The sequence below is a fragment of the Drosophila takahashii genome, chromosome 3R, assembly GCF_030179915.1.
Source record: "Drosophila takahashii strain IR98-3 E-12201 chromosome 3R, DtakHiC1v2, whole genome shotgun sequence".
NCBI lineage: Eukaryota > Metazoa > Arthropoda > Insecta > Diptera > Drosophilidae > Drosophila > Drosophila takahashii.
The window spans coordinates 2,386,808-2,412,306 of record NC_091681.1 but is presented as its reverse complement, the minus strand read 5'-3'; the positions used below and the strand labels follow the sequence as shown (position 1 = coordinate 2,412,306).

At 37.8% G+C, this 25,499-nt stretch overlaps 1 protein-coding gene across 1 annotated transcript; it reads right to left on the bottom strand.

Annotated features, from left to right (window-relative positions):
* Nucleotides 1-8,365: 8,365 nt before the first annotated feature.
* LOC138913701 (uncharacterized) lies at nt 8,366-25,230 on the bottom strand. Its single transcript, XM_070217973.1, has 2 exons — nt 24,727-25,230; nt 8,366-13,723 (listed from the first exon to the last, which is right to left on the bottom strand). The coding sequence occupies exons 1-2, from the start codon at nt 25,228-25,230 to the stop codon at nt 8,366-8,368; spliced, it is 5,862 nt and encodes a 1,953-aa protein (XP_070074074.1).
* Between the last annotated feature and the right edge of the window lie 269 nt (nt 25,231-25,499).

The window sequence follows — 25,499 nt, the reverse complement described above, 5'->3', positions numbered from 1 at the left end:
GATTTGACCGAAAAAAAATTATTTTCCTAGTTAGAATTTTTTTAAGTGTGCCAAAAATTGTCAAATTTGAAAAAGTACCCTCTCATTGAAAATCTGTATCTCCGGTTATATGAATCCAATTGACTTCATGTCTTTTGCATTAATTCCTTTTTTTTTAAGTTTTTAAAAAAATTTATTTAATAAAAATAAAAAATTATAAAATTTAATTAATTTTTTTTTAAAATTTAAAAATAAATATTTAAAAATGTTTAATAAATTACATAATATAAAAAAATAATAAATAAAATAAATTTAAAATTATTGTTTATTAAATAGACGGTTAAATAAATAGTTGTAAGTTTTTAATTGATTAAAAAATGACTTTTTACTTTTTGTCATTCAGAAATTGTCAAAAAACTTAAAACTTAACTTTTAATCATTAACAATTGTTAAAGGACTAGTAAACAATGAGAAAACATAAATTCCATTAGGATCCGATAAGAGTGAGAGAGTAGATCTACTTGCTGCGACGTTTTTTCATAGAAAAAAGCCGAGGCCTTGCTAAAACAAATTCGATATTTTAAAAACTAAAAGTGGCTCCAACTTTTTACAAAAACCGATTGTAACTAACAATATGACGCAAGTATTAAAATAAAAATTTTTTTTTTTTTGTGGGGGCAATAGTTAAAAAATTTTTTTAAATCTTATTTTGTTTTTATTTTTAAGAAATTAAAAAAATTTTTTTTTTAAGAAATTTTATTTTGAAAGGAGAGGTTTCAGAGGAATTAATGCAAAAGACATGAAGTCAATTGGATTCATATAACCGGAGATACAGATTTTCAATGAGAGGGTACTTTTTCAAATTTGACAATTTTTGGCACACTTAAAAAAATTCTAACTAGGAAAATAATTTTTTTTCGGTCAAATCCTGATACACGTGTTTACTTATTTTCCGAATAGTACGTGTAAAAAAAGTTTCAGGCAAATCAAAAATGTGAGCCAATAAAAGGTGTTCGGTTTGTAAAAGAACCGCCCATATATGTACTGATGTATGTAATTTTTTGCATATATTTGTTTTGTGCGTGTGTGTGTACATAACAGAGCAAATCATTGTTTGTTTTTGTTTTTTACAGATCCAAAGCTTGTCGATAAGTCAACACTTGAAAACTAATAAATAGTTTGCTGATCGGGCTTTTGCATTTTACAAAACAAAAGCAATTTTAAGGAAAATTTCGCCTGTAAAATTCAGCTTAATGGGATTTCTGTAAGGTCTACCGATATTTTAAAATTTAACGTTTACTTAAGAAAAAGGCGCAAAAGAAAATATTTGCGATATAATCGATTTTTTAACCGCGAATTTTAAACGTATTATGAGTGTGGTAGTTTCGTTTTAAAACTGTTGGCTGTGGTATTTTCATTTTCCCCATGCGCGGTCACACTTAAAGTGCGACAAGAGGACATACATACAAGCATACATGCGCCAGCAGAACATACATACAAACATATGGGTAGGCCGTGACGTCACATCAGGTTAGCCAAATTTGAAAATATTGGGGACTTGATTAAGGATGCTGAATCTCCAAAAAATTTAAATGCAGTTATTTGCGGGTATGCCATAAGATTATGAACATCACATTTTAAAACCATTTTAACAACACTTATAACAGAGAAATGGCAAAATAAAAAATTAAAAAAAAAACAAATCGATTTTTGGGGCACTTTGGGGTCGTTTTTATACCCTTGCAGAGGGTATTATGATTTCAGTCAGAAGTTTGCAACGCATTGAAGGAGACGTTTCCGACCCCATAAAGTATATATATTCTTGATCAGCATCACAAGACGAGTCGATCTAGCCATGTCCGTCTGTCCGTCCGTCCGTCCGTCTGTCTGTTTCTACGCAAACTAGTCTCTCAGTTTTTGAGCTATCGGGATGAAAGTGTTCTTTCTATTGCAGGTAGTATATATGTTGGAACCGACCGGATCGGACAACTATATCTTATAGCTCCCATAGGAACGATCGGAAAAAAAAGTTAAACAATTCTAGCTTCGGTGTTTTTTTCAAGAATTACCTTCTACTCTTAGGAATATTATTTTTTATATATTTCTGAATTTCGAATTAAATATTTTAAAAATCGGATCACTATATCATATAGCTGCCATAGGAACGGTCGAAAAATTAAATGGAAATTAATAGGAAAACAAATTATATCTTTGTTGATTTTTATTACATTCTCTTCTACTCTGGGATATGACTATTTTTAAATATTTCCGAATTTCGATTTTTATTTTTAAAAAGATCGAACTACTATATCATATAACTGCCATAGAAACGATCAAAAAATTAATGTAAAATAATAGGAAATTTAACATTTTTGCGATTTGTAAATTAATAGGAATAATCTGCAAGGGTATATAAGCTTGGGCTTGCCGAAGCTAGCTTCCTTTCTTGTTTGTTTTAATCTCTACGCCACACTCTGCGCTTAATTATTTCCGAATTAATTTGATTTTTCTAGATTTTTAGGTCAATCCGTTCTGGGTGGAATTTGCTACTGACCATTCTCGTTATTTTTAAGATTTTTATAATATTTCTCAAAAATAATCATTATTTCTGATCGAAAAAAATAAAACTCAAAACCAATGATTATAATCAGCTTCAAAAAATGTAGTTAGCACATTGCAGGGCCTTTAAAAAGGCCGTTGGTTAAATATCCTTGCAAAAGTCCTTCCTATCCCAAACTTCTATCTGTGCTGCTAAAATCTAAGAATTGACACTATCCTTTTTCTTGATCTTTTCGCTTCCCTGGCCTCTTAAACCCATGGGCCATGGGTCGGGCTGTGTGCTTTGCATTTTGGCACAGTGATCCTGCTCTTAAAATATTATTTTTCGCACAGATATGGGTATTAACATTTAACATACTTTTATATAACCGTTTTTAGTTAAAATTAAGTTATTTTAACGATTTAAGGATACAAATTTAGCATTATGCCATCTAGACAACTTAAACAAAGCGGATTTAGCAAAAAAAATGAGTCAAATCGGTTAAGTTTTAGCGAAATAGTTAAATACAACACAAGTGTGCCAATAACTTTGTTCGGGCAGAATAGGCTCATTTTTTCGTTTTTGAGTTTTAAAAAATTAGTGTTAAGAGATATAAATATGAAACCAAATTAATTTAACAGAAAAATGTGGCCTTTATATAAGCAAATTTTGTTTAATTTTTTTATTCATATATTAGGTTGTCAAAAAAGTCCTGCGGTATTTTTATCATATTATATTATTCTGTTTTTTACATCGAGCTTTTAAGTGACTCAAAGCTTCTTCAAATGGTTTATAACGGCTTGATGACTTAAGCCAAGCATTTGACCGATGCTGCGGCTACTACTATGCCGGTTTTATCGCAATTTTCTACGACAGGCCTTCCATCTTTGACCACCTCTGCACCAGAACGAAACCGTTGAAACCATCGTTGTGCGGTAGAAATTGAAAATGTATCGTCTCCATAAACTGCACAAATTTTGTTGGCGGCTTGAGATGCATTTTTGCCTACGATAGTAAAATAATAATAGTAAATAAAATATGCCGTATTTTCTCTTTATTTTTCTCCATGATTGCCACGCTATAACTCACGAACGACTTAAAAGAAAAGACAATCAATCAAACACGTTTTAGCCCGGAAATTAGCTTTCCAAAAAGGTATATTATGACGAGATGTGACGAATAAAACAAGATCTTCGCGATTAGTTGAGTTGGTTTTACTCCGTCCCCGAAAATGCATAACGCGCCTAAAGAAGTTTCACTTCAACAAAAAAAAAATGGGTGTGTCAACGCTACGCACGACAGAACTGAAACTTGTAGTATTCTCTCGTTTATAATTTCATTATCTCTTTTTTCCTGTCTTAGGTTAGTTTAAAGATTATATGTTAAATAATTCAAGGACGAAGCATGGATTTGGTTTATTTCATATTTATTTGCCAGTATGGGCCGTTTTTTTACAAACCGAACAGACAGAACCTGTCACAATTTTACGTAACTCATAACTATTTTTGGGTACAAGTGACCCTTGCTTTAAACATATTTATACATGGGCGTAACACAGTGGCGCCTTTTGACTTTTTTTTGGTAATAAATCATAACTTTTGAACCAGTGAAGATAATTGAATTTTGTAAACGGCAAATGATAGATAATTGATCCACCTTTCAAATTATTGCTTGAGACAGGGAGTGGGCGTGGCAGAGGCGTACTTACAAATCGGCAAAGTCAGAATTTAAAAACAAATCCATTTTTTTCCGACAAAAAAAAACTTTTTTTAAAAAGTTTTTGTTTTTTTTAGTTTCTTTTTTCATGTTGTAATTTTTAAAACATATTAAAAAAAAATAAATAAAAAATTGGAATTTTAAAAAAAAAAATTTTTTTTTTTTAAAAATTACGTTTTGTTTAGTTTATTTTTTTATGTTTTAATTTTTAAAAACTAAAAAAACAAAAAAAAAAAAAATTAAAGTTTTTTTTTAAAAATAAAAATTTTTATATTTAATGTTTTTTGAAATAATGGTAACAATTTGTTAAACTTGGTAAATCCAATAGACTTAACATTTCTGGACTATAATTACTAGATTCTAACTCTGTGACAAGGTTGTGATTCCATGACCCTAGAATACAGTTTGGATTCGCACATACTAAATTCAATGCTTAGGCAGCGTAAGTTGTTTTGAGCTGGCAAAAGTGGCTATTTTCGTTTCTGAATAACATTTAAACGTGATTTTTTACAGTAACATGATATATACCAAAATTTAAGGAATCTCAAGGGCTATACAGTTTAAAGTTTTAAAGAAAATCGTTAGAGCTGTTTTCGAGAAAAATAAAAAAAACTAAACAAAAAAATTTAAAAAAAAATTGTTTTGTGCATATCTTTTTCAATATTACATTTACACAAACTACATTTAGGAGGCGCTTAAAGCTTTTTTAAAAACCTTTCAAACGAGATACAGCACAAGTCTGTTGCTTCTGTAGTTTAGAAGTTACGGCCTTCCGTATTTTAGCTATTTATAGCTGTTTTCCCGCTAAACTAGCGAGTCTTTCCGAAAGTGGTAGAACTAAAATTTCTTATATCAAGCTGTTGAACATCATATAAAATTTTCAGGACTTTAAAACCATGTTTTGGACAAATCTTTCACAAGGTTGCGCCATATGCAATTTCTGGGACCATGACTTTTTTCCCTTTTTTGGCTCTTAAAACCGCGGACGCAGGCGGACGCAGCTACAACTTTCGTAATATCAAGAAGAAAGTCCAAATAACGTTTTACGGAAGTATAAAAAAAATAGTATTAAATAGTTTTTTTTTATTTTCCATCAAAGTTGAAAAATATGGAAAAAATGGACGTTTCGCAAATAACTCATAACTAAGAGATGCGCATGGCAAACTGCAATATGTTTTACTTTTTTTACTCTTAACTAACACACCAATCCGTGGAAAAAAGAAGCAAAGCGATTCGATACCTAGTTTTTAAGAAAAACCCCCCGGAAGTGCGAAAAATTACCTAAAAACGGTGTGTTTTTTTTAAGTGAAAAATTGTTCAACTTTGAAAATTCATATCTTTTACAAAAATTTTTTGATTTGAAAAAGGGTTACATATTTGTAATAGTGGATCAATTACCTGTCGATTGGTATGGGTCACAACTTTCTAGGACAAAGTCGAAAAAGTGATTTATTGCACGTTTTTTGGCCCAAGGCGCCACTGTGCGTAAGTTAAAAGCTGGAGGGGGATAACACTTCAGGCATTTCAGCCCCCAAAGATTAGTAGGCTACGCTCCTGTGCTTATATTCAAAGCAAAACTACTGAGACCGTTTAGAATTATGTTATTCAAAATTGTGACAGGTTTGGGTACAGTTTGTGAATCGTCACTGTGAAGGAAGTAAGAAAATTAATTTTAAAATTTTCAAAACTATTCACAAAAACCTGATGAGTGTCCTAAAAATGAAGGACATAAGGTGTCTTTGGATCAAAAATGCATTGTAGAAGAAAATATTTTTATTTAATTTTTAAACGCTGTTCACAAATCAAGATTTTTAAACTTTGCTGTGACTTTAAAATTTTGAATGCGCCCACCTTCTCTTGTGGTTCAGTTAGATTACATTTTCCAAAACGACCATATAAAAAAGAGATGTAACTATCTAATTCCAAAAAGATTACAAAAATTGGTTGACCACTCTTGAAGACGAAGAAAATTTGTGATTTTTTAAAATTAACAAGAGAGAACGCTATAGTCGGGTTGGTGTCCCGACTATCTAATACCAGTCACTTAGCTAAGGGGAGTGCGAACGCGGGTTGGTGTCCCGACTAATAATCGTAACTCAGCTAAAGGGAGTGCGAGAGATATTTGTAGATATTTTGATTGCGTATAACTTTTTAATGAATGGTCCGATTTGAAAAATGTCTTCTACATTTCGACAGGTATAAATATACACAACAAAATTGCATTTATACTTCTCGGAAATCTTTAAAGATGTGGGCGCAGGACCCATTTTAAAATCGTTAGTGGCCGATTGTGGGCGTTAGAGGGGGCGTGGCGCTCGGCTAAAATAAACTTGCGCTGCGTAGGAAGCCAAAGAATATGTGTGGAAAATCTCAACCTTCTAGCTTTTGTAGTTTCTGAGATCTCAGAGTTCATACAGACGGACAGACGGACATGGCTAGATCGACTCGGCTAGTGCCCCTGATCAAAAATATATATACTTTATGGGGTCGGAAACGCTTCCTTCTAGCTGTTACATACTTTTGCACGAATCTAATATACCCTTTTACTCTACGAGTAACGGGTATAAAAATACTGCAAATACCAGAACTGATGGACTATTGGCGTAGTGGCATTTTTATAATATTTCTCAAAAATAATCATTATTTCTGATCGAAAAAAATAAAACTCAAAACCAATGATTATAATCAGCTTCAAAAAATGTAGTTAGCACATTGCAGGGCCTTTAAAAAGGCCGTTGGTTAAATATCCTTGCAAAAGTCCTTCCTATCCCAAACTTCTATCTGTGCTGCTAAAATCTAAGAATTGACACTATCCTTTTTCTTGATCTTTTCGCTTCCCTGGCCTCTTAAACCCATGGGCCATGGGTCGGGCTGTGTGCTTTGCATTTTGGCACAGTGATCCTGCTCTTAAAATATTATTTTTCGCACAGATATGGGTATTAACATTTAACATACTTTTATATAACCGTTTTTAGTTAAAATTAAGTTATTTTAACGATTTAAGGATACAAATTTAGCATTATGCCATCTAGACAACTTAAACAAAGCGGATTTAGCAAAAAAAATGAGTCAAATCGGTTAAGTTTTAGCGAAATAGTTAAATACAACACAAGTGTGCCAATAACTTTGTTCGGGCAGAATAGGCTCATTTTTTCGTTTTTGAGTTTTAAAAAATTAGTGTTAAGAGATATAAATATGAAACCAAATTAATTTAACAGAAAAATGTGGCCTTTATATAAGCAAATTTTGTTTAATTTTTTTATTCATATATTAGGTTGTCAAAAAAGTCCTGCGGTATTTTTATCATATTATATTATTCTGTTTTTTACATCGAGCTTTTAAGTGACTCAAAGCTTCTTCAAATGGTTTATAACGGCTTGATGACTTAAGCCAAGCATTTGACCGATGCTACGGCTACTACTATGCCGGTTTTATCGCAATTTTCTACGACAGGCCTTCCATCTTTGACCACCTCTGCACCAGAACGAAACCGTTGAAACCATCGTTGTGCGGTAGAAATTGAAAATGTATCGTCTCCATAAACTGCACAAATTTTGTTGGCGGCTTGAGATGCATTTTTGCCTACGATAGTAAAATAATAATAGTAAATAAAATATGCCGTATTTTCTCTTTATTTTTCTCCATGATTGCCACGCTATAACTCACGAACGACTTAAAAGAAAAGACAATCAATCAAACACGTTTTAGCGCGGAAATTAGCTTTCCAAAAAGGTATATTATGACGAGATGTGACGAATAAAACAAGATCTTCGCGATTAGTTGAGTTGGTTTTACTCCGTCCCCGAAAATGCATAACGCGCCTAAAGAAGTTTCACTTCAACAAAAAAAAAAATGGGTGTGTCAACGCTACGCACGACAGAACTGAAACTTGTAGTTGGTGATGAATAAACACGGTTTATTTCTGATTTGAATGGACTGTATATTTTGAGTTAAACTTTATTGAATCGACATGTTCCGCTGTAGTCTCATTACTTAACTTAGAAAACCAAAAAATCTCATCGTGTCACGCAGCACAGAAGATACTTAAAAATACTAAAAATGGGCGAAGCTGGTATTTCACATGACCAGTCAACAAAAAATCAAATTCAAATTATGGATGCAATCCGTTCATCAACATCCCGGGCCGCCCTGAAACATGGTTTCTGAATTAGGCAGCACAGCTAACTTAGTGATAGGTCGCGTCATCTCTCCAGTAGACGTCTTAAGTTTTACAGCGCGTACCAGTCCATCTGGTCCCTGATGAGCCTCCAATACGCGGGCTAGTATCCAAGATGCTGGAGGGAGATTTGAGTCCTTTACAAGGACTACACTACCTACAGCGATGTTACGTTCCTTGTTGTTCCACTTTTGACGTTGCTGCAGCGATGTTAGATATTCCTGGTGCCAGCGCTTCCAAAAACCCTGGTACATTGATTGTAAATGCTGCCAGTAGTCTAAGCGATTGATCGGCAAATGAGTCAGATCACCCTCTGGAACCGTTGTGAATGGGCGGCCAATTAAAAAATGGGCCGGAGACAAGTAGGTGATGTCAGTGTCAGGTGTGTAGCATAACGGTCTTGAGTTCACCACCGCACTGATCTGAACAATCAGAGTTTGCATCTGTTCGAAGGTTAGAACAGTTTTTCCCACGACGCGTCTCAGATGTAATTTAACTGATCGTACTGATGACTCCCACTTCCCTCCCCAATGTGGCGAATGGGGAGGTATGAAACTCCACTTAATTCCATCATTGGCCAACGATTGAGTTACGGTGTGTTGATGCTCCTGCGAAGAGATATGTTGCTGCATGTCATCTAGAGCCCGTTTGGCACCAACAAAATTCGTACCGTTGTCGCTGAAGATTTGCGAACATTTTCCTCGAAGGGACATGAAACGCCGAAGACATGCCAAGAATGTGTCTGTGCTAAGGTCGGTGGCCAGTTCCAAATGAATGGCTGATGTTACAAGACAGACGAAGAGACATATGTAGCCTTTAGTTTTTCTGGGATTGCGCCCTCTCCTTTCCTTAAGGATGAATGGTCCAGCGTAGTCGCAGCCTGAGTGCTGGAAAGGAAGAGCCTCCGTTATACGAATCCCTGGTAGATCGGCCATGAATTGGCGCTCGGTGATTTTACGTTGGCGGAAGCACTTTACGCAGCTGTGTACCAGGTTCCTTATTAGGTTACGCGCACCGAAAACCCAATACTTTTGACGCGTGATTACAAACAGAGCAGACACTCCGGGATGTAGATTTGCTGTATGTTCGTGTTCCAAAATCATCCTTGTGATGCGGTGAGATTTCGGAAGCAATATGGGGTGTTTGACGTCAGCTGGTAACTGCGAGTTGGCCAAGCGTCCTCCAACTCGAAGGAGGCCATCCTTGCCAACAAACGGTGAAAGCTTGATCAACTGGGAGCGGCTGCGAAGTGGTTTGTTTTCCGTCAGAAGATTTCGATCCTCCATGAAGCATTTCTGAGCCTCACGCAGGCAAAGTATGCGAGCAGCCTGAATCTCTTCAAAGGTGAGCCTGGCCCCATTTGTCAGCGCTACAAGTTTAATGGTCCTGGTCCTTTGTATGAAGCGTAATACGTAAGCTACAACGTGGACCAATTTTGTCCAGGACGAGACCCGCTGAGTCAACGCTTCGATCGGTGAAAATGAGTCACCTTGCTGAGTGGTTAATGCGGTGGACTTGACTTCTTCCTTGCCATGGTTATCTGAAAGAGAAGAACAGAACTTTGTGCAGCTCAACTTTACCGCAAGCTTTTCTGGATCTTGCAGCCATGAAGGTCCCATCCACCATAAGTCGAAATGGAGAAGGTCTGCAGCAAGCATCCCTCGTGTGGCGCAGTCTGCCGGATTCTCCTTCGTGTTTACATGATGCCATGCACTACGCGGCAACGCGTCGAGTATTTCTGAAGTCCTGTTTGCTACAAATGTTTTGAGCTTCGATGGTGGATGTGAAAGCCAAGCCAAAACTATGGTTGAATCACACCATGCATGTATTTCGATGTCCTTGTGTTGCAGAGAATCTTTGACAGATAGGATTAGTCTGCTCAGTAGCAAAGCGCCACACAGCTCGAGGCGCGGTAGGGATTGCTGCTTTAGTGGAGCAACTCTGGTTTTTCCTGCTATGAGTGAAACCGACACGGTGCCATCTGCTCGCACCACTCTGCTGTAGATGACTGCGGAATATGCCTTGATGGAGGCATCTGAGAACCCATGCAGTTCGATGTGATCGCCATTGTTTTCGACAAATCGTGGCAGGCGTAGTTCTCGAAGTATGTGTAGGTCGTTACGGCATTTGTTCCACCAGTCAGCAATTTTTGGAGGAAGCTCCGTGTCCCAGCCGAGATCCAGTAACCACAATTCTTGGAACAGAATTTTAAACTGCACCACCACTGGCGACAAAATACCCAGCGGGTCAAAGATCCGTGCCACGTCAGACAGCACTTGGCGCTTGGTGTTGTCCGGATTTGGTGCAAGGCAAACTTTGTAGGATAACGTATCCTCTTCTGGATCCCAATGAATGCCAAGAACCTTTGCTGTAGAAGTGGAAGCTTTGCCTTGTACCTCGGTTGTAGAAGTAGCTCGATCAGCTATACGTGATGAATTTGAAACCCATTTGCCAAGTTCCATGCCTGCACATTTCATTAATTGGATCAGCTCTTTTTGATTGTGAATTAGCTCCTCCTCTGTAGGTGCTCCCGTCAGCACGTCGTCCACATAAAACTGCTCCTTCAAGATCCTTGCAGCGGTGGGAAACTCGTGTTGGTGGTCGTTAGCTAACTGATCCAGGACTCTTACTGCCAAGAATGGTGCACTAGATGTGCCATATGTCACCGTGGAAAGCTCATAGTGCTTGATAGGAGTACTTTCATCTTCTCTCCAAACAATACGCTGATAGCTACAATGGTTGGCAGCCACCAAGATTTGTCGATACATTTTGACAATATCTGCAGAAAAGACGAACTTGAACATTCTGAAACGCATACAAATCGAGAAGAGGTTTCGGAGAATGCTGGGTCCAATGTGTAGAGCATCGTTTAAGGATTTTCCATTCGTATCCTTGAATGAGCCGTCAAATACTACCCTTAGCTTTTGGGTAATTACTGGATGATGAGGCAAGTAAAAGCTTTTCCCTTTGTCAATCTCTCCTGGCGATAATTCCCGCATGTGTCCTAACTGAAGGTATTCGCGCATAAATTGTACATACTGTGAGTGCAGATCGGGGTCCTTCTTTAGGCGGCGTTCTACACCCCTGAATCTTGCCAGTGCTCCTTGCAAAGTATCCGAAAACTGTTCGTTGGAGTTTTTGAACGGAAGTTCGACTATGTAACGCCCCTTGGAGTCCCGAGTGTGTGTTTTCATAAAGTGGTGTTCAACTTCATCGTCATCTGGTTTCCCATGGAATTCCTGGTTGACATCCTCCAGCTCCCAAAAGCGCCGAAGCGTTGAGTCAATGTCAATAGCCGAGTGCATTGTTGATGTAGATGAACAGCCGGCAGTAACAATAGATGTTATGACCCATCCAAAAATGGTCGAAATGGCGATGATGTTGCCCTGGATGTCGAACATCTTTTGACCGGTGAACACGGTCCAAACGTAATCGCTGCCCAAAAGAATATCGACTGGCGCCAACGATTGATAATCAGAATCCGCAAGCTCAAAGCCAGCAAATGCCTTGAGTGCTGAGGCCTCGATATCGTGTCTTGCTAACGTGGAGGTAATTTTGCTGAGTACGTGTGCACGTACCTTCATTGTGTGATCTGAGATCCTTGACTGCATGTCCAGTGTGCTGCAGCCTCTAGTTGTCTCCGCCTTGATCGATGAAATTCCAGACACTACAATGCGTGAGGGCGAGCGTGACAGACCAAGTGCCTGTACGCACCTCTCTGAGATGTACGTCAGTTCCGAACCACTGTCCAAAAGTACCCGACATGTAATGTGTGATCCTTTTGCGGTTTTTACAAATACCAGAGCTGTTGGCAATGCACTTTTCCTTAGCCCTTGGGGCTGTGTAGCCGTTGTTGATCCGTTGCACAAGGACTCAGCTGTGGGAGCCGCTTGCGCGCGAGCAATATGGCTGATGGTCACCGTAGCATCTCCGGGAGCGCTTGAGACGTGCCTTTCATCAGTATGTGGCTGTATCGTGGTCACAGCGGCTTGCGATCCAGGAATATCTGCATGTAGCAGCGAGTGATGGCGATTATGGCAAATCTTGCATGTAAATTTGGATTCACACTTGCGTGAGACATGCCCAAGCTTAAGACAGTTGAAACACAAGGATTTTGTCTTTACAAATGTGCGTCTCTGGTCGATCGATGCTTCAGCAAACTTTGGGCAACCGTAGATCTTGTGCTCCTTAGAGTTACATTTCACACAAGCATTATCTTCCATCGATACTAAGGCATGGGTCGAACGCTTTGCTTTGCTCAGTTGTGGTGCGCCAACCTTGAAGTCTATGTCTGACTCACTTTTGCTGAGCTCGAATTCCTCGCAGCGTCGGTCTAAGAACTTGAGTAAATCATCCACAGACGGAGATTCAAGTTCCCGGCTTCCCTCAATCCATTTGCGTCGAGTTTCAGCGTCGATTTTGGCCAGAATGAAGTGTATGATCCAGCAGTCCCTGTTAGTTTGCCCTGCTGCATCCAATCCTCGTACAATCTCCGTGGCTCCGTCGGTCACCTTGCGCAGAACTGCAACATCTGCCCTGGATGTCGAAGGGAGATTTACAAACGTTTCCAGTAGAGTGTTGACAATGTGACGTGGTCTGTTGTAGCGCTCAGTTAGGCAACTCCAAGCAGCCTCATAAGCAGCATCCGTTATTGGCATATGACGAATCAAGTCCGCTGCTTCCCCAGTAATGTACGTTTTTAAGTAGTGGAACTTTTGTATTGCTGTCAAATGCTGCTTGCTGTGGATCGTACTCTCGAAGATGTTTTTAAAGGCTGGCCACTCTTTGTAGTCACCAGAAAACACCTTGATGTGGATTTTTGGCAGCTCGTTGTGCATTACATTTGCTGCGGAGTTTGCTCTCAAAAATGTTGATTGCTGCTCAGCTAAACGCTCATTCAGCTCCTGCTGTTGTTGTAGAAAACGAGCAAGGCTTTCGTTTCCCAGTCCTGATGAACTTGATGCGGCATCGTCAAGGTTGCCAGATTGCCTACCGTTGCTACCTTCTCTGTTGCTCTCATTGGATGACTGACAGCGCCGTTTAATGGTGTGAAACAAGGTGCTTGCTTGCATGTACTTATCCTCGTACCTCTCGTTGTCGGTGGCTGGATCGATGTACCCCTCTTCTCCATCATAAAGGGCCATTTGATCGCTAATGGTCTCAAACTCCTTCCAAACGTTGTTGAGCCTTTCCAATGAGACTGTGATTTCATCCAATTCCCAGTTTGATCCCGCACGTGGATCTTGTGACGCCGTTAGCAAACGCGTAATGCTTGCCTTCGCACGACTTCTTGCTGCCTTTAGAAGCTTAAACTGATCCAAGTTAATCAATAGCTAAATTTGGCTAGAAGGTCCAAAGATATGGTGATGAATAAACACGGTTTATTTCTGATTTGAATGGACTGTATATTTTGAGTTAAACTTTATTGAATCGACATGTTCCGCTGTAGTCTCATTACTTAACTTAGAAAACCAAAAAATCTCATCGTGTCACGCAGCACAGAAGATACTTAAAAATACTAAAAATGGGCGAAGCTGGTATTTCACATGACCAGTCAACAAAAAATCAAATTCAAATTATGGATGCAATCCGTTCATCAACAGTAGTATTCTCTCGTTTATAATTTCATTATCTCTTTTTTCCTGTCTTAGGTTAGTTTAAAGATTATATGTTAAATAATTCAAGGACGAAGCATGGATTTGGTTTATTTCATATTTATTTGCAAGTATGGGCCGTTTTTTTACAAACCGAACAGACAGAACCTGTCACAATTTTCCGTAACTCATAACTATTTTTGGGTACAAGTGACCCTTGCTTTAAACATATTTATACATGGGCGTAAGTTAAAAGCTGGAGGGGGATAACACTTCAGGCATTTCAGCCCCCAAAGATTAGTAGGCTACGCTCCTGTGCTTATATTCAAAGCAAAACTACTGAGACCGTTTAGAATTATGTTATTCAAAATTGTGACAGGTTTGGGTACAGTTTGTGAATCGTCACTGTGAAGGAAGTAAGAAAATTAATTTTAAAATTTTCAAAACTATTCACAAAAACCTGATGAGTGTCCTAAAAATGAAGGACATAAGGTGTCTTTGGATCAAAAATGCATTGTAGAAGAAAATATTTTTATTTAATTTTTAAACGCTGTTCACAAATCAAGATTTTTAAACTTTGCTGTGACTTTAAAATTTTGAATGCGCCCACCTTCTCTTGTGGTTCAGTTAGATTACATTTTCCAAAACGACTATATAAAAAAGAGATGTAACTATCTAATTCCAAAAAGATTACAAAAATTGGTTGACCACTCTTGAAGACGAAGAAAATTTGTGATTTTTTAAAATTAACAAGAGAGAACGCTATAGTCGGGTTGGTGTCCCGACTATCTAATACCCGTCACTTAGCTAAGGGGAGTGCGAACGCGGGTTGGTGTCCCGACTAATAATCGTAACTCAGCTAAAGGGAGTGCGAGAGATATTTGTAGATATTTTGATTGCGTATAACTTTTTAATGAATGGTCCGATTTGAAAAATGTCTTCTACATTTCGACAGGTATAAATATACACAACAACATTTATACTTCTCGGAAATCTTTAAAGATGTGGGCGCAGGACCCATTTTAAAATCGTTAGTGGCCGATTGTGGGCGTTAGAGGGGGCGTGGCGCTCGGCTAAAATAAACTTGCGCTGCGTAGGAAGCCAAAGAATATGTGTGGAAAATCTCAACCTTCTAGCTTTTGTAGTTTCTGAGATCTCAGAGTTCATACAGACGGACAGACGGACATGGCTAGATCGACTCGGCTAGTGCCCCTGATCAAAAATATATATACTTTATGGGGTCGGAAACGCTTCCTTCTAGCTGTTACATACTTTTGCACGAATCTAATATACCCTTTTACTCTACGAGTAACGGGTATAAAAATACTGCAAATACCAGAACTGATGGACTATTGGCGTAGTGGCAACTTATGCTTAGAAAAGCATCATTTAGCGAAATTAAATGATGGCAGGCCTGGACACCGACCCATGTCACATTTTGTCGGCCTTTGTTGAGATTTTTATTTTAAAAAGGCTACTGGGTTTTTTTTTGTTTTAAACGTCAAAAATAACGTTTTTTTTACTCTTGTCCACAAAGTGTATGCATTTCCACAAATCTGGAAAACAAATTAACTGTTATTTGTTTATGTCTATAAAGTGCTTAAAAACCAGTTAAATTGTTGATTAAAACTTGTAAAAACCTCAGTAGCCCTAAGAATAGATGAATTTCCTCTGCTGAGTAATAGAATGGGTCGGCCAGCTTTATTTCTTCTGGGATTTGAAACCCATCCGCTGCAGTTCCTGGATTATACTTAGCGATTTTGACAATACGCTAAACTCATCAGTTGCAACAAAATTGGTCACTCGGGATTTAAATATGGCTCTTATTTGGCCCGAAGTTTTAGTTTCTGCACTACCAATCCCTGTCAACGAGTGATTTACCTTTTGGATGTCTAGCTTTAGCTTGTTCGCAAAACTGGCTGTCACAAAATTCAGTTGACTACACGAATCGAGCATGCATCTGCATGACTGATAGTTGCCATCTCGGTCTCGAACCAGCACTGCTGCTGTCTCTAAGAAGCTTGTCAAACGGTTTGCCAAGAGAGCGCTATGCAACGAACTGGAGGATTTTAGATCATTTCCACCATCAGCCTCTGGATCTCCTCTATGTAGTAGGTCATGATCTGGCTTATGACAAGCCACACATCGCGCTGCGTTGCACTGTTTGGTCTTAGGCGCTTGCTGAGACACAGCAAACACAAATCATGCCTTTTGACTTGATGACTTGATTTCCTTGAACCGGGGTCAGGGATCTGTATTCCTGACAAGCCTTTTCTCGATGAGGTCCTGAACAGATATAACAAAGTCACGGGCAAGGGTTTGGTACGGACGCCACTAAACTAATTTCCTTTACTCTGGAATTAACTATTACCTAACTTCCTCACTTCTCGTCCTGCTAGGTTATCTAAAAATGTACATAACAATGGCCACGACGGTAGCTTTGTGCAGTCATATTCTTGTTCCCATTTATCTAGCGATTCCTCATCTAGCGCTAAATGAAATACAACTGTATTGAGAATTTCGGAATCTGTTCCTAAAAACATATAAACTTGCACTTGTAGTAGGATAAGTCACTGACTATATATATATATATTAGTATGTACGAGTATACACGGTTATGGATAAAAGTTTGTATAACTTCATTATGTAACTAGTATTTGAATGCAACGGTTAAATGGTTAATAGTCGTTAGTACTTAGAATAATCAGCTGTTATATAGTTGCCCATCTGGCAACTCTGCAAATGTTAAATATGCTGATCGCAGCCAACTTCGCATTATCTAATGTTAAACCTGACGCCACGTAAATTCGGACTAATTGCGAATAAAAACGGCAAGAGAACGGTCGAGAATTAATAAAGAGTGCTAAATATTAAACCAAGTGTATCATTTTGTGCTACTATACACATTAATTGTTAGCAAACATATATTTAAATGTTTAAGAGAAATTGTCAGTTGCACACGCATTATGTATAAAATAAAACATTGATAAGAAGCTGCAAAGATTATAAAGTAAACAAAGCGACCTACCTTGATTTTAAATCTAACAAATACAAAGACTATGATTGAAGGTTACCATAAAAAATTGAGAGAAACTGATTATTCTCGAAATGAGCTCCAATGCGCGCCACCCACATCATTGGTCAGCTCAGAAAGCTCGAGCGAGCTTTGAATATATCGAGGTTCCCCTCCTTCGCTCAGCTTCACGTGGACCACTCCACAGCGATTAAAAAAAGCTGTAAGCTGCTTGTGCTTTTTAAGTGGCATGGCTTCTTTGAAGATCTCATAATTATACTTGGTCACCTGTTCGTGCAGTGATGTCACTGCTGGCGACTGAAACCATATCAGCTGTAAACGAAGTTGAACTTTTTTGTTTCGCCGTTATACCCCAATTGCTCCACCTTGCCGCGTACGTTTTTAGTTTTACAATTATTATTGGGTCTACAAATGATGGACCTGATTGTCTCGGACGTACCCTAAAGATGGATTTTGGCCACTGCACTATGGGTAAAAAACCCGTTTTTGGTGCAAAAACTCAAGTTTAAAAGATATTATATTGAAATTTTCTTTGTGCATTATTTGAAATTAAACAAAATTTTGAATTTTGTTTTTTTTTAAAGTTTGTCCCCTAGTAGTAGTTAAAATTTTTTTTTGTATTAAGGGGTTATATACAGTTGTACCCCACCAAAAAAAAGAAATTTTACCGATTTTTCCTTGACACCAAAAAAAAATACTTATTAAAAATGTTTTGCCGGCGTTTTTTAGTACACACAAAAAAAAAACTTGGTAAAATCAACTGTAATAATTGTCAAATTGTCATTAGCAAAGACAAAAACCAAAAGCAAAAACAAAATACACGTAACTATTTTAATAGTTACGTAACTATCTTTGTTGGCCAATTTTACCAAGCAATTTTTTTGTGTGTACATGTTTCTGGGTACTTATTAAAATTTTTTCATAATAAAATATAAAATAATAAAAATGTTATGGCCAAATTCCAAGATCGTCTTTTTCGATAGTGACTTGCGGTGGACATCATATCCCAAGAACGGATCATCTCAAATCCCCAATTTAAAAAATTTCGTTAGTATATTGTATTGCCTAGTCTCTGAACGAAGGATTTGTAAAAATTTTGGATTTAAAAAAAAATGGCGACGGTTTTAACAAAAAATGTACTTTTTCAAGGTATACAATTTTGGATTTTATGCTCTAAAAAAAATTGAAAATCCTTCGTTCAAGGACTAGCTATTGTTATAATAAATAAGTGGTCAAAATTTTGTGTCGATCGGATTAATAGTTTTTTGTAATCGTGTCCACCGCAAAGGTAATTTCGAAAAAACGAGATTTTGAGATAATCGCGTTTAAAGTTTCAAGTTTGTAAAGGCCGATGTGCAGGTAGTGCGCTATAAATAGCTACAACTTCGGTTCTAAAGCTCCGATCGTTTTGAATTTTTGTGAGAGTATTCTTAACAGTATATACTTAAAGAATATGCAATAAAAAAATCGATTTTTTCGTCTATCACAACTGTATATAACCCCTTAAGTAATTGTTAAAAAGTTACAGATGCCAACAGGGTTGCCACCATTTTATTTTGATACATCAGCTCTGGTATTCCCGGTATCATTAATTTAAGAAAATCTTCATTTTTCTACGTCCTTTGGGATATATCTTCAAGAGTGGTCAACCAATTTTGTTACTCTTTTCGCAATTAAATAGTTACACGTCTTTTCTGTATGATCCTTTTTGAAAATGTAATCTAACGTAACCACAAGAGAAAGTGGAAGCATTCAAAGTCTGAAAGACACAGCAAAATTTAAAAATCTTAATTTGTGAATAGCGTTTATAAATTAAATAAAAATATTTTCTTCTACAATGCTTTTTTGACCCAAAGATACTTTATGTCCTTAATTTATAAGCCACTCAGCTAGTTTTTGTGAATTGTTTTGGATTTTTTAAAATTAATTTTCTTACTTCCTTATTAGTGACGATTCAGAAAACTGCGCCTGGCTACAAACAAAGTTTGTTTCTAGGTTCTGATGCCTTTTCTGCTAAGGAGTCAACAGGAACAGTGTATTTTTCAATTATGATGTGGCTTCATAGAGAACCAAAAGTAATTAGTCCTATACAAGGTGAACGCTAGATAAACGCAAGTTTACCAAAAAGGAGCAAAAATGAGCACAAATGGTTAATTGTATGGCAAAAAGGACACTTTTGTGGTTAATTCCTCGTTTTTACTTCTTTGCAACTCTGTGCCATTAAGAAGTTATACTCCACAAACTCAATCGCTAGCTCAAATCCATAAAGATAAACATATTAGACAGTTCATAGTTGGACAACAAGACACATAAAAGCAAACATTTAAGCTAATGTACATTAACAAATACCTTTGCAAGGAATTTCTATTTTTAGATTTATGAAGGTCTTTTTTCACACCACACAATTAACTAGAAAAGTAAGCTAATTATACCCGTTACTCGTAGAGTAAAAGGGTATATTAGATTCGTGCAAAAGTATGTAACAGCTAGAAGGAAGCGTTCCCGACCCCATAAAGTATATATATTCTAGATCAGGGGCACTAGCCGAGACGATCTAGCCATGTCCGTCTGTCCGTCTGTATGAACGCTGAGATCTCAGAAACTACAAAAGCTAGAAGGTTGAGATTTCCCACACATATTCTTTGGCTTCCTACGCAGCGCAAGTTTATTTTAGCCGAGCGCCACGCCCCTTCTAACGCCCACAATCGGCCACTAACGATTTTAAAATGGGTCCTGCGCCCACATCTTTAAAGATTTTCGAGAAGTATAAATGTTGTTGTGTATATTTATACCTATCGAAATGTAGAAGACATTTTTCAAATCGGACCATTCATTAAAAAGTTATACGCCATCAAAATTAATATATCTATCTCCCTCGCACTCCCTTTATCTGAATGACGGGTATTAGATAGTCGGGACACCAACCCGACTATAGCGTTCTCTCTTGTTTTTCTCTCAATTTTCCGACATTGCTAGGTCTCTCTATCATGCAAAAAATTGTTGGAAGGCGGTTTTCTTCAAATGAAGATCTCAAGAATTGATTAGTATGGTCCATTCATTAAAATAAATTATGAAAATAAATAGGTTTAATCACCAAAATTGGGATTTTTACCCATAGTACTATGGAGGCGGAGTAGGTTGCAGCGATAAACAAAGCTTGACCCCTCGATTATCTAAAAATTTACATAACAATGGCCACGACGGTAGCTTTGTGCAGTCATATTCTTGTTCCGATCTATTTAGAGATTCCTCATCTAGCGCTAAATCAAATATAACTGCATTGAGAATTTCGGAATCTTTTCCTAAAGTCCTGTGCGCGGTGAGATGGGAGTTCACGGAGTCCACTAGGCTGCGTAAGGAATCGGCATCAGCAACTCTTTCTCGACGAATTTGGAATATCTCCCCAGTATGAGATTGCACTATCAGAGCTCGGTTTTCAAAGCGATCTTTCAGCAGCTGTATCACCTACCGGTTGTTACTCTGAGTCAATTGTTCGCAAGGGAATGGTCCCTAAACATGATTTTATATGAACAAATTTAGTAAGTTCGACCAAAGATGCATGAGAAACATTTAAAGTGGTAAAGGACCAACTGGTCCAACCCGTATGTTTGCCACAAAATTCTGGCAATTTTACAGATGGCAACTTTGCCACAGATGTCCCGATGATTGATGCACCGTTTCCTCCGGATCCAGACGCCAGCGATGTTTGTCTCCCCCTTACCGCCAAGTGCCCTAATATCTCGGCCTTGATATGACAATAGCTATCCTCAAACCCTGTCTACACTCATATTCTTGAGCGTTTTCCGCACTCGTTTCTATTTGGCCTTGTGAGGTACAAACACTTACTCTGCTAGACTAAGCCGAGCCTCTTACTCTGCGGCAGAGGGTATTATAATTTTAATCAGAAGTTTGTAACGCAGTGAAGGAGACGTTTCTGACCCCATAAACTATAAATATTTTTGATCAGGATCAATAGGGGAGTCGATATAGCCATGTCCGTCTGTCCGTCTGTATGTCTGTTTCAATACCGTTCGCGAGCTCAGTTTAAAAGCTAGCGACTTAAAACTTTTACAGTCGTCCTAAAACACGTGTACGCAGATCAAGTTTGAAAACCGACCCGATCGGACGTCTATATCCTATAGCTCCCATATGAACAATCGAGTATAGCTTTCACAAAATGAAGATATTTCGCTCAGTGTAAGAGCTTTTGACATGAAACTTATTCTTTTACGCATACCTCGATCAGGGTAAAAGCACGTGCCGATCGGACGTCTATATCTTATAGCTCCCATAGGAACAATAGGGTGAAATCGGTCAAAATTGAACGTTTTTTGAGGATATTTCGCGCAGAATATAAGCTATTCCCATTAAACTTTCCAAATCGTATTATTTTATGCATACCTTGGTCAGGGTAAAAGCGCGTGCCGATCGGACGTCTATATCATATAGCTCCCATAGGAACAATAGGGTGAAACATTTTAGATTTTTATTTTTTTCAATTATAGAATATTTTGTTGTTTATTAATTCATGTTGCTATTCTAGTCAAGTTTTCATTCGTGAAATCTGCAAGGGTATTACACCTTCGGCTTGCCGAAGTTAGCTTCCGTCCTCGCTCTCCACAAAATTGCCGTTACGATGGAAGGAACATAATAAGCCGTCACGTGATAAAAGGAACTCATCTTCCTTGTTTTTTCTAGGGGCCATGTTTAATCTCTGTGCTGATGAAGGTTATGTGCGACGTAACTGTACAAGTCTGTTGCGCACTTAGTTAAACTTCGACAAATTCTCAAGCTTACAGAAATCCGTTCAGCCGCGTGCCGCGCTACTACTCACACACGCACGCTTCTTCAAAAAGCTCAGCAATACACACCTTTAAGCCTATGTACCGCAATGATGTACACATGTGTGTGTATGTAGTAGGGGAGAGTGGGGCAATTTCGTCACTGGGGCAAATATCTCGGAATTCATAAGTCGTAAAAATATATAATTTTTTTGTTTTAGTTCATCAAGAAGGCATGACACAACAAATGCATTTTTTTTGCACAGAAGGCCAAAATAATAAAGCTATAATATTAAATGCGTTTTAATAGTTCAAAAGCTACATTTAGATCTCGACGAAATTTTTTCTGTATGCCACAATTTAAAAGGGATAAGATACAGGATTTTATACCCTTGCAGAGGGCATTATAATTTTGGTCAGAAGTTTGTAACGCAGTGAAGGAGACGTTTCCGACGCCATAAAGTATATATATTCTTGATCAGGATCAATAGGGGAGTCGATATAGCCATGTCCGTCTGACCGTCTGACCGTCTGTCCGTCTGTCCGTCTGTCAGTATGTCAGTATGTCAGTCTCTATGTCTTTTTCAATACCGTTTGCAAACTCAGTTTAAAAGCTAGCGCCTTCAAACTTTCACAGTCGTCCTAAAACATGTGTACGCAGATCAAGTTTGAAAGCCGACCCGATCGAACGTCTATATTCTATAGCTCCCATAGGAACAATCGGATATAGCTTTCACAAAATGAAGATATTTCGCTCAGTGTGAGAGCTATTGACAAGAATCTTTCTAAATCTTATTATTTTACGCATACCTTGATCAGGGTAAAAGCGCGTGCCGATCGGACGTCCATATCTTATAGCTCCCATAGGAACAATCGGGTGAAAAATTTTAAAATTTAATTTTTTCAATTATAAAATATTTTGTTGTTTTTTAATTCATGTTGCTATTCTAGTCAAGTTTTCATTCGTAAAATCTGCAAGGGCTTCGGCTTGCCGAAGTTAGCTTCCGTCCTCGTTTTTATGTAATACACAGTGCTATAATGTGCATTTCTGCACACCCCATTGTATTGTATTGTATTTATTAAGCAATGGACTGCTTGTAAAACATTTATAATGCCCCTGCTCACATCGAGTGGTAGGCACTTTGAATTACATACAGGGGTGGTCAAAAGTATTTTCACAAATGTTAATGTTAACGGTACTTATATTTTGAACTTATAATATTTATCACAATATTTTGAACTTATAATATTTATCACAAAGAACACGGAAAGGGTCATTAAGGGCAAAATTTGACCTGCACAAGGCAGAGACAGGGGGCGATACCGGCGAATTGTCCTGCATGGTACATTCCAGTTTAGGGAACTAAGGAGAAAGGAGGAGTCGGCATCACCATTTATTAATTTATGTATAAACATAACACCGTGACAAATCCTACGGTTGATCAGGGTGGGAAAGTCGAGTAAACGCAATCTGGCATTATAAGATGGCAACCGACGGCCAGCGTCCCAGTTAAAACCTCTTAGAGCAAATAACAAAAATTCCTTTGGAACGGACTGAAACATATTTTGACAAGTTACCGTCTGTGGTGAATAATATTCTAACGATGGCCGAACAAGAGATACATATGGAAGCTTGGTTGTATAAGGGTCATAAAACTCCTTAGACCAGCGCTTCATAAAGGCTAAAAGGCTCCTAGCTTTATTACTATTTAGTGATATGTGATCATTAAGACAACGCTTATGCTCAAATAAAACTCCCAAGTCTTGTACAGTAAAAATACGTTGAAGGACATTGTTGTCAATAGAGTATGAATACATAGACGCATTACGACGATAAAATGTCTAAAATTACATTTAGAATAGTTAAGATATAAATTATTGAGTTTGCACCAAGTCTGTAAATAGTCAAGATCTAATTGAAGACGAGAACAAGAATCCGGTAATGACATGGACAAACACAGTTTAACGTCGTCAGCAAACATTAAAACAGTTGCGGACTTAATAACTTAGGGTAAGTCGTTAATCAACAAGCCAAATAATAAGGCTCCCAAATGACTTCCTTGAGGTACACCAGAGGTAACATTTATGTGGGATAGTACAAATTTGAGTTTATTTGGGAAAGTAACAGAATGTTTTACAAAAACTTAAATGAACGAATTGTTTCTTGGTTTAACTTATTTAGCTTCACAAACTGAGTTCTTTTCTAAACGCACTGGACGACCTTTTCACTGCTCGACTCGCTGAACTCTTATTCTCTAGCGTCGCCTTTTTACCCTCGATGCTTTTGAATAAAGACTTGATATTCTTTCCAATATACTCGATTAATATTTTATGGTATTGGATAACAAATTATAATAGGAGAGCAATTCAAATTCAAAATTAGGTACAGGGCCTAAACCGTTGATGTCGCTGTTAATGTTACGCTGCAAGGGTGATACACTTATATTTTCTTCGCCCCTGAATAAACTCAATTTTTCATGAACTCTGCTTCTGTAATTGTTAAATTCGGCCATCTTGGTTTCCTACTTTTTGTACTTCGTAGCGCCCATGTTTCATCTTCTTTGTGACTTTATAGGGTCCGAAAAATTTTGGTCTAAGCTTCATGCCTACCCCATATTGAGTGCGTTTTATACCTACGAGATCACCTAAGTTGTAATCTGTTTCAATCTTTCTTTTTTCATTAAACGTTTTCCTATTCTCCTGTTTTACCTTTTTAATATTTTCTTGAGCTTTTCTTCTTATTTCATCTCTTTCACCATTAATTCATTAATTCATGTCGTCGAAGAGCTTTCTGATGTCGTCATATTTTTTACGCATATTTAATCCAGTAAGGATTTTAAAGATGGAATATTTCGTCGTTCTGGGAGGTGTGTCGTTAATGATTTGTTGGATTTTATCCACGTGACCTTGACCTTGTCCTCTGTTGAAGCAATCGTTGCGTTTTCGATTAGGTATCCAAGAAATGTGATTTTTCGCTTCAAAAACTGACCTTTCTCCCACTTGATGCGTAACCCTGCTTTAAATGCGACTTCTAAGACTTCTTTCAAAACTGATAGTCCTGATTCCTCATCGGCTGTTGGTATGATGATGTCGTCCATGTAGACGACGATTTTGTTGGACTGCATCAAGTCTCTAAGCACAGCACCTACATAGCGGCAAAATACTGCGGGGGAGTTGCTTATACCGAATGGGACGTGCGTGAACTCATATTGTCCGTTATGTGTTACAAAGGAAGTATACTGTCTAGACCCCACTTCGGTTGGCACGTGAAAAAACCCGTTGGCTAAATCTAGGGTGGTGTAAACTTTGGAACCCTGCAAACGATCTAGCACGTCATCGATTAACGCCATCGGAAAGTTGTCCCTTTTTATCTTCAGATTGAGCCTTCTATAATCGCAACGATTATCCATCTTTCTTCAACACTAACACCACAGGTGATGCGTACTCTGAGCAACTTGGAATAACGATCCGTTCATCTGGCCATTCCTGAACTTGTTTTTCGATTGGAATCCTATTCTCGTAGGATGTTCGCCTCGGATGTTGAAATATCTTCCAATCATCTTCCAATATTATTTTCATCTCGACTGGAGACCTTATTGTTTGTTTCGGTTCGTATCCTGTGATAAGCTTTTCTACCTCCGATTTTTTGAGATTATCCAAATGACTCAAATCAATTCTG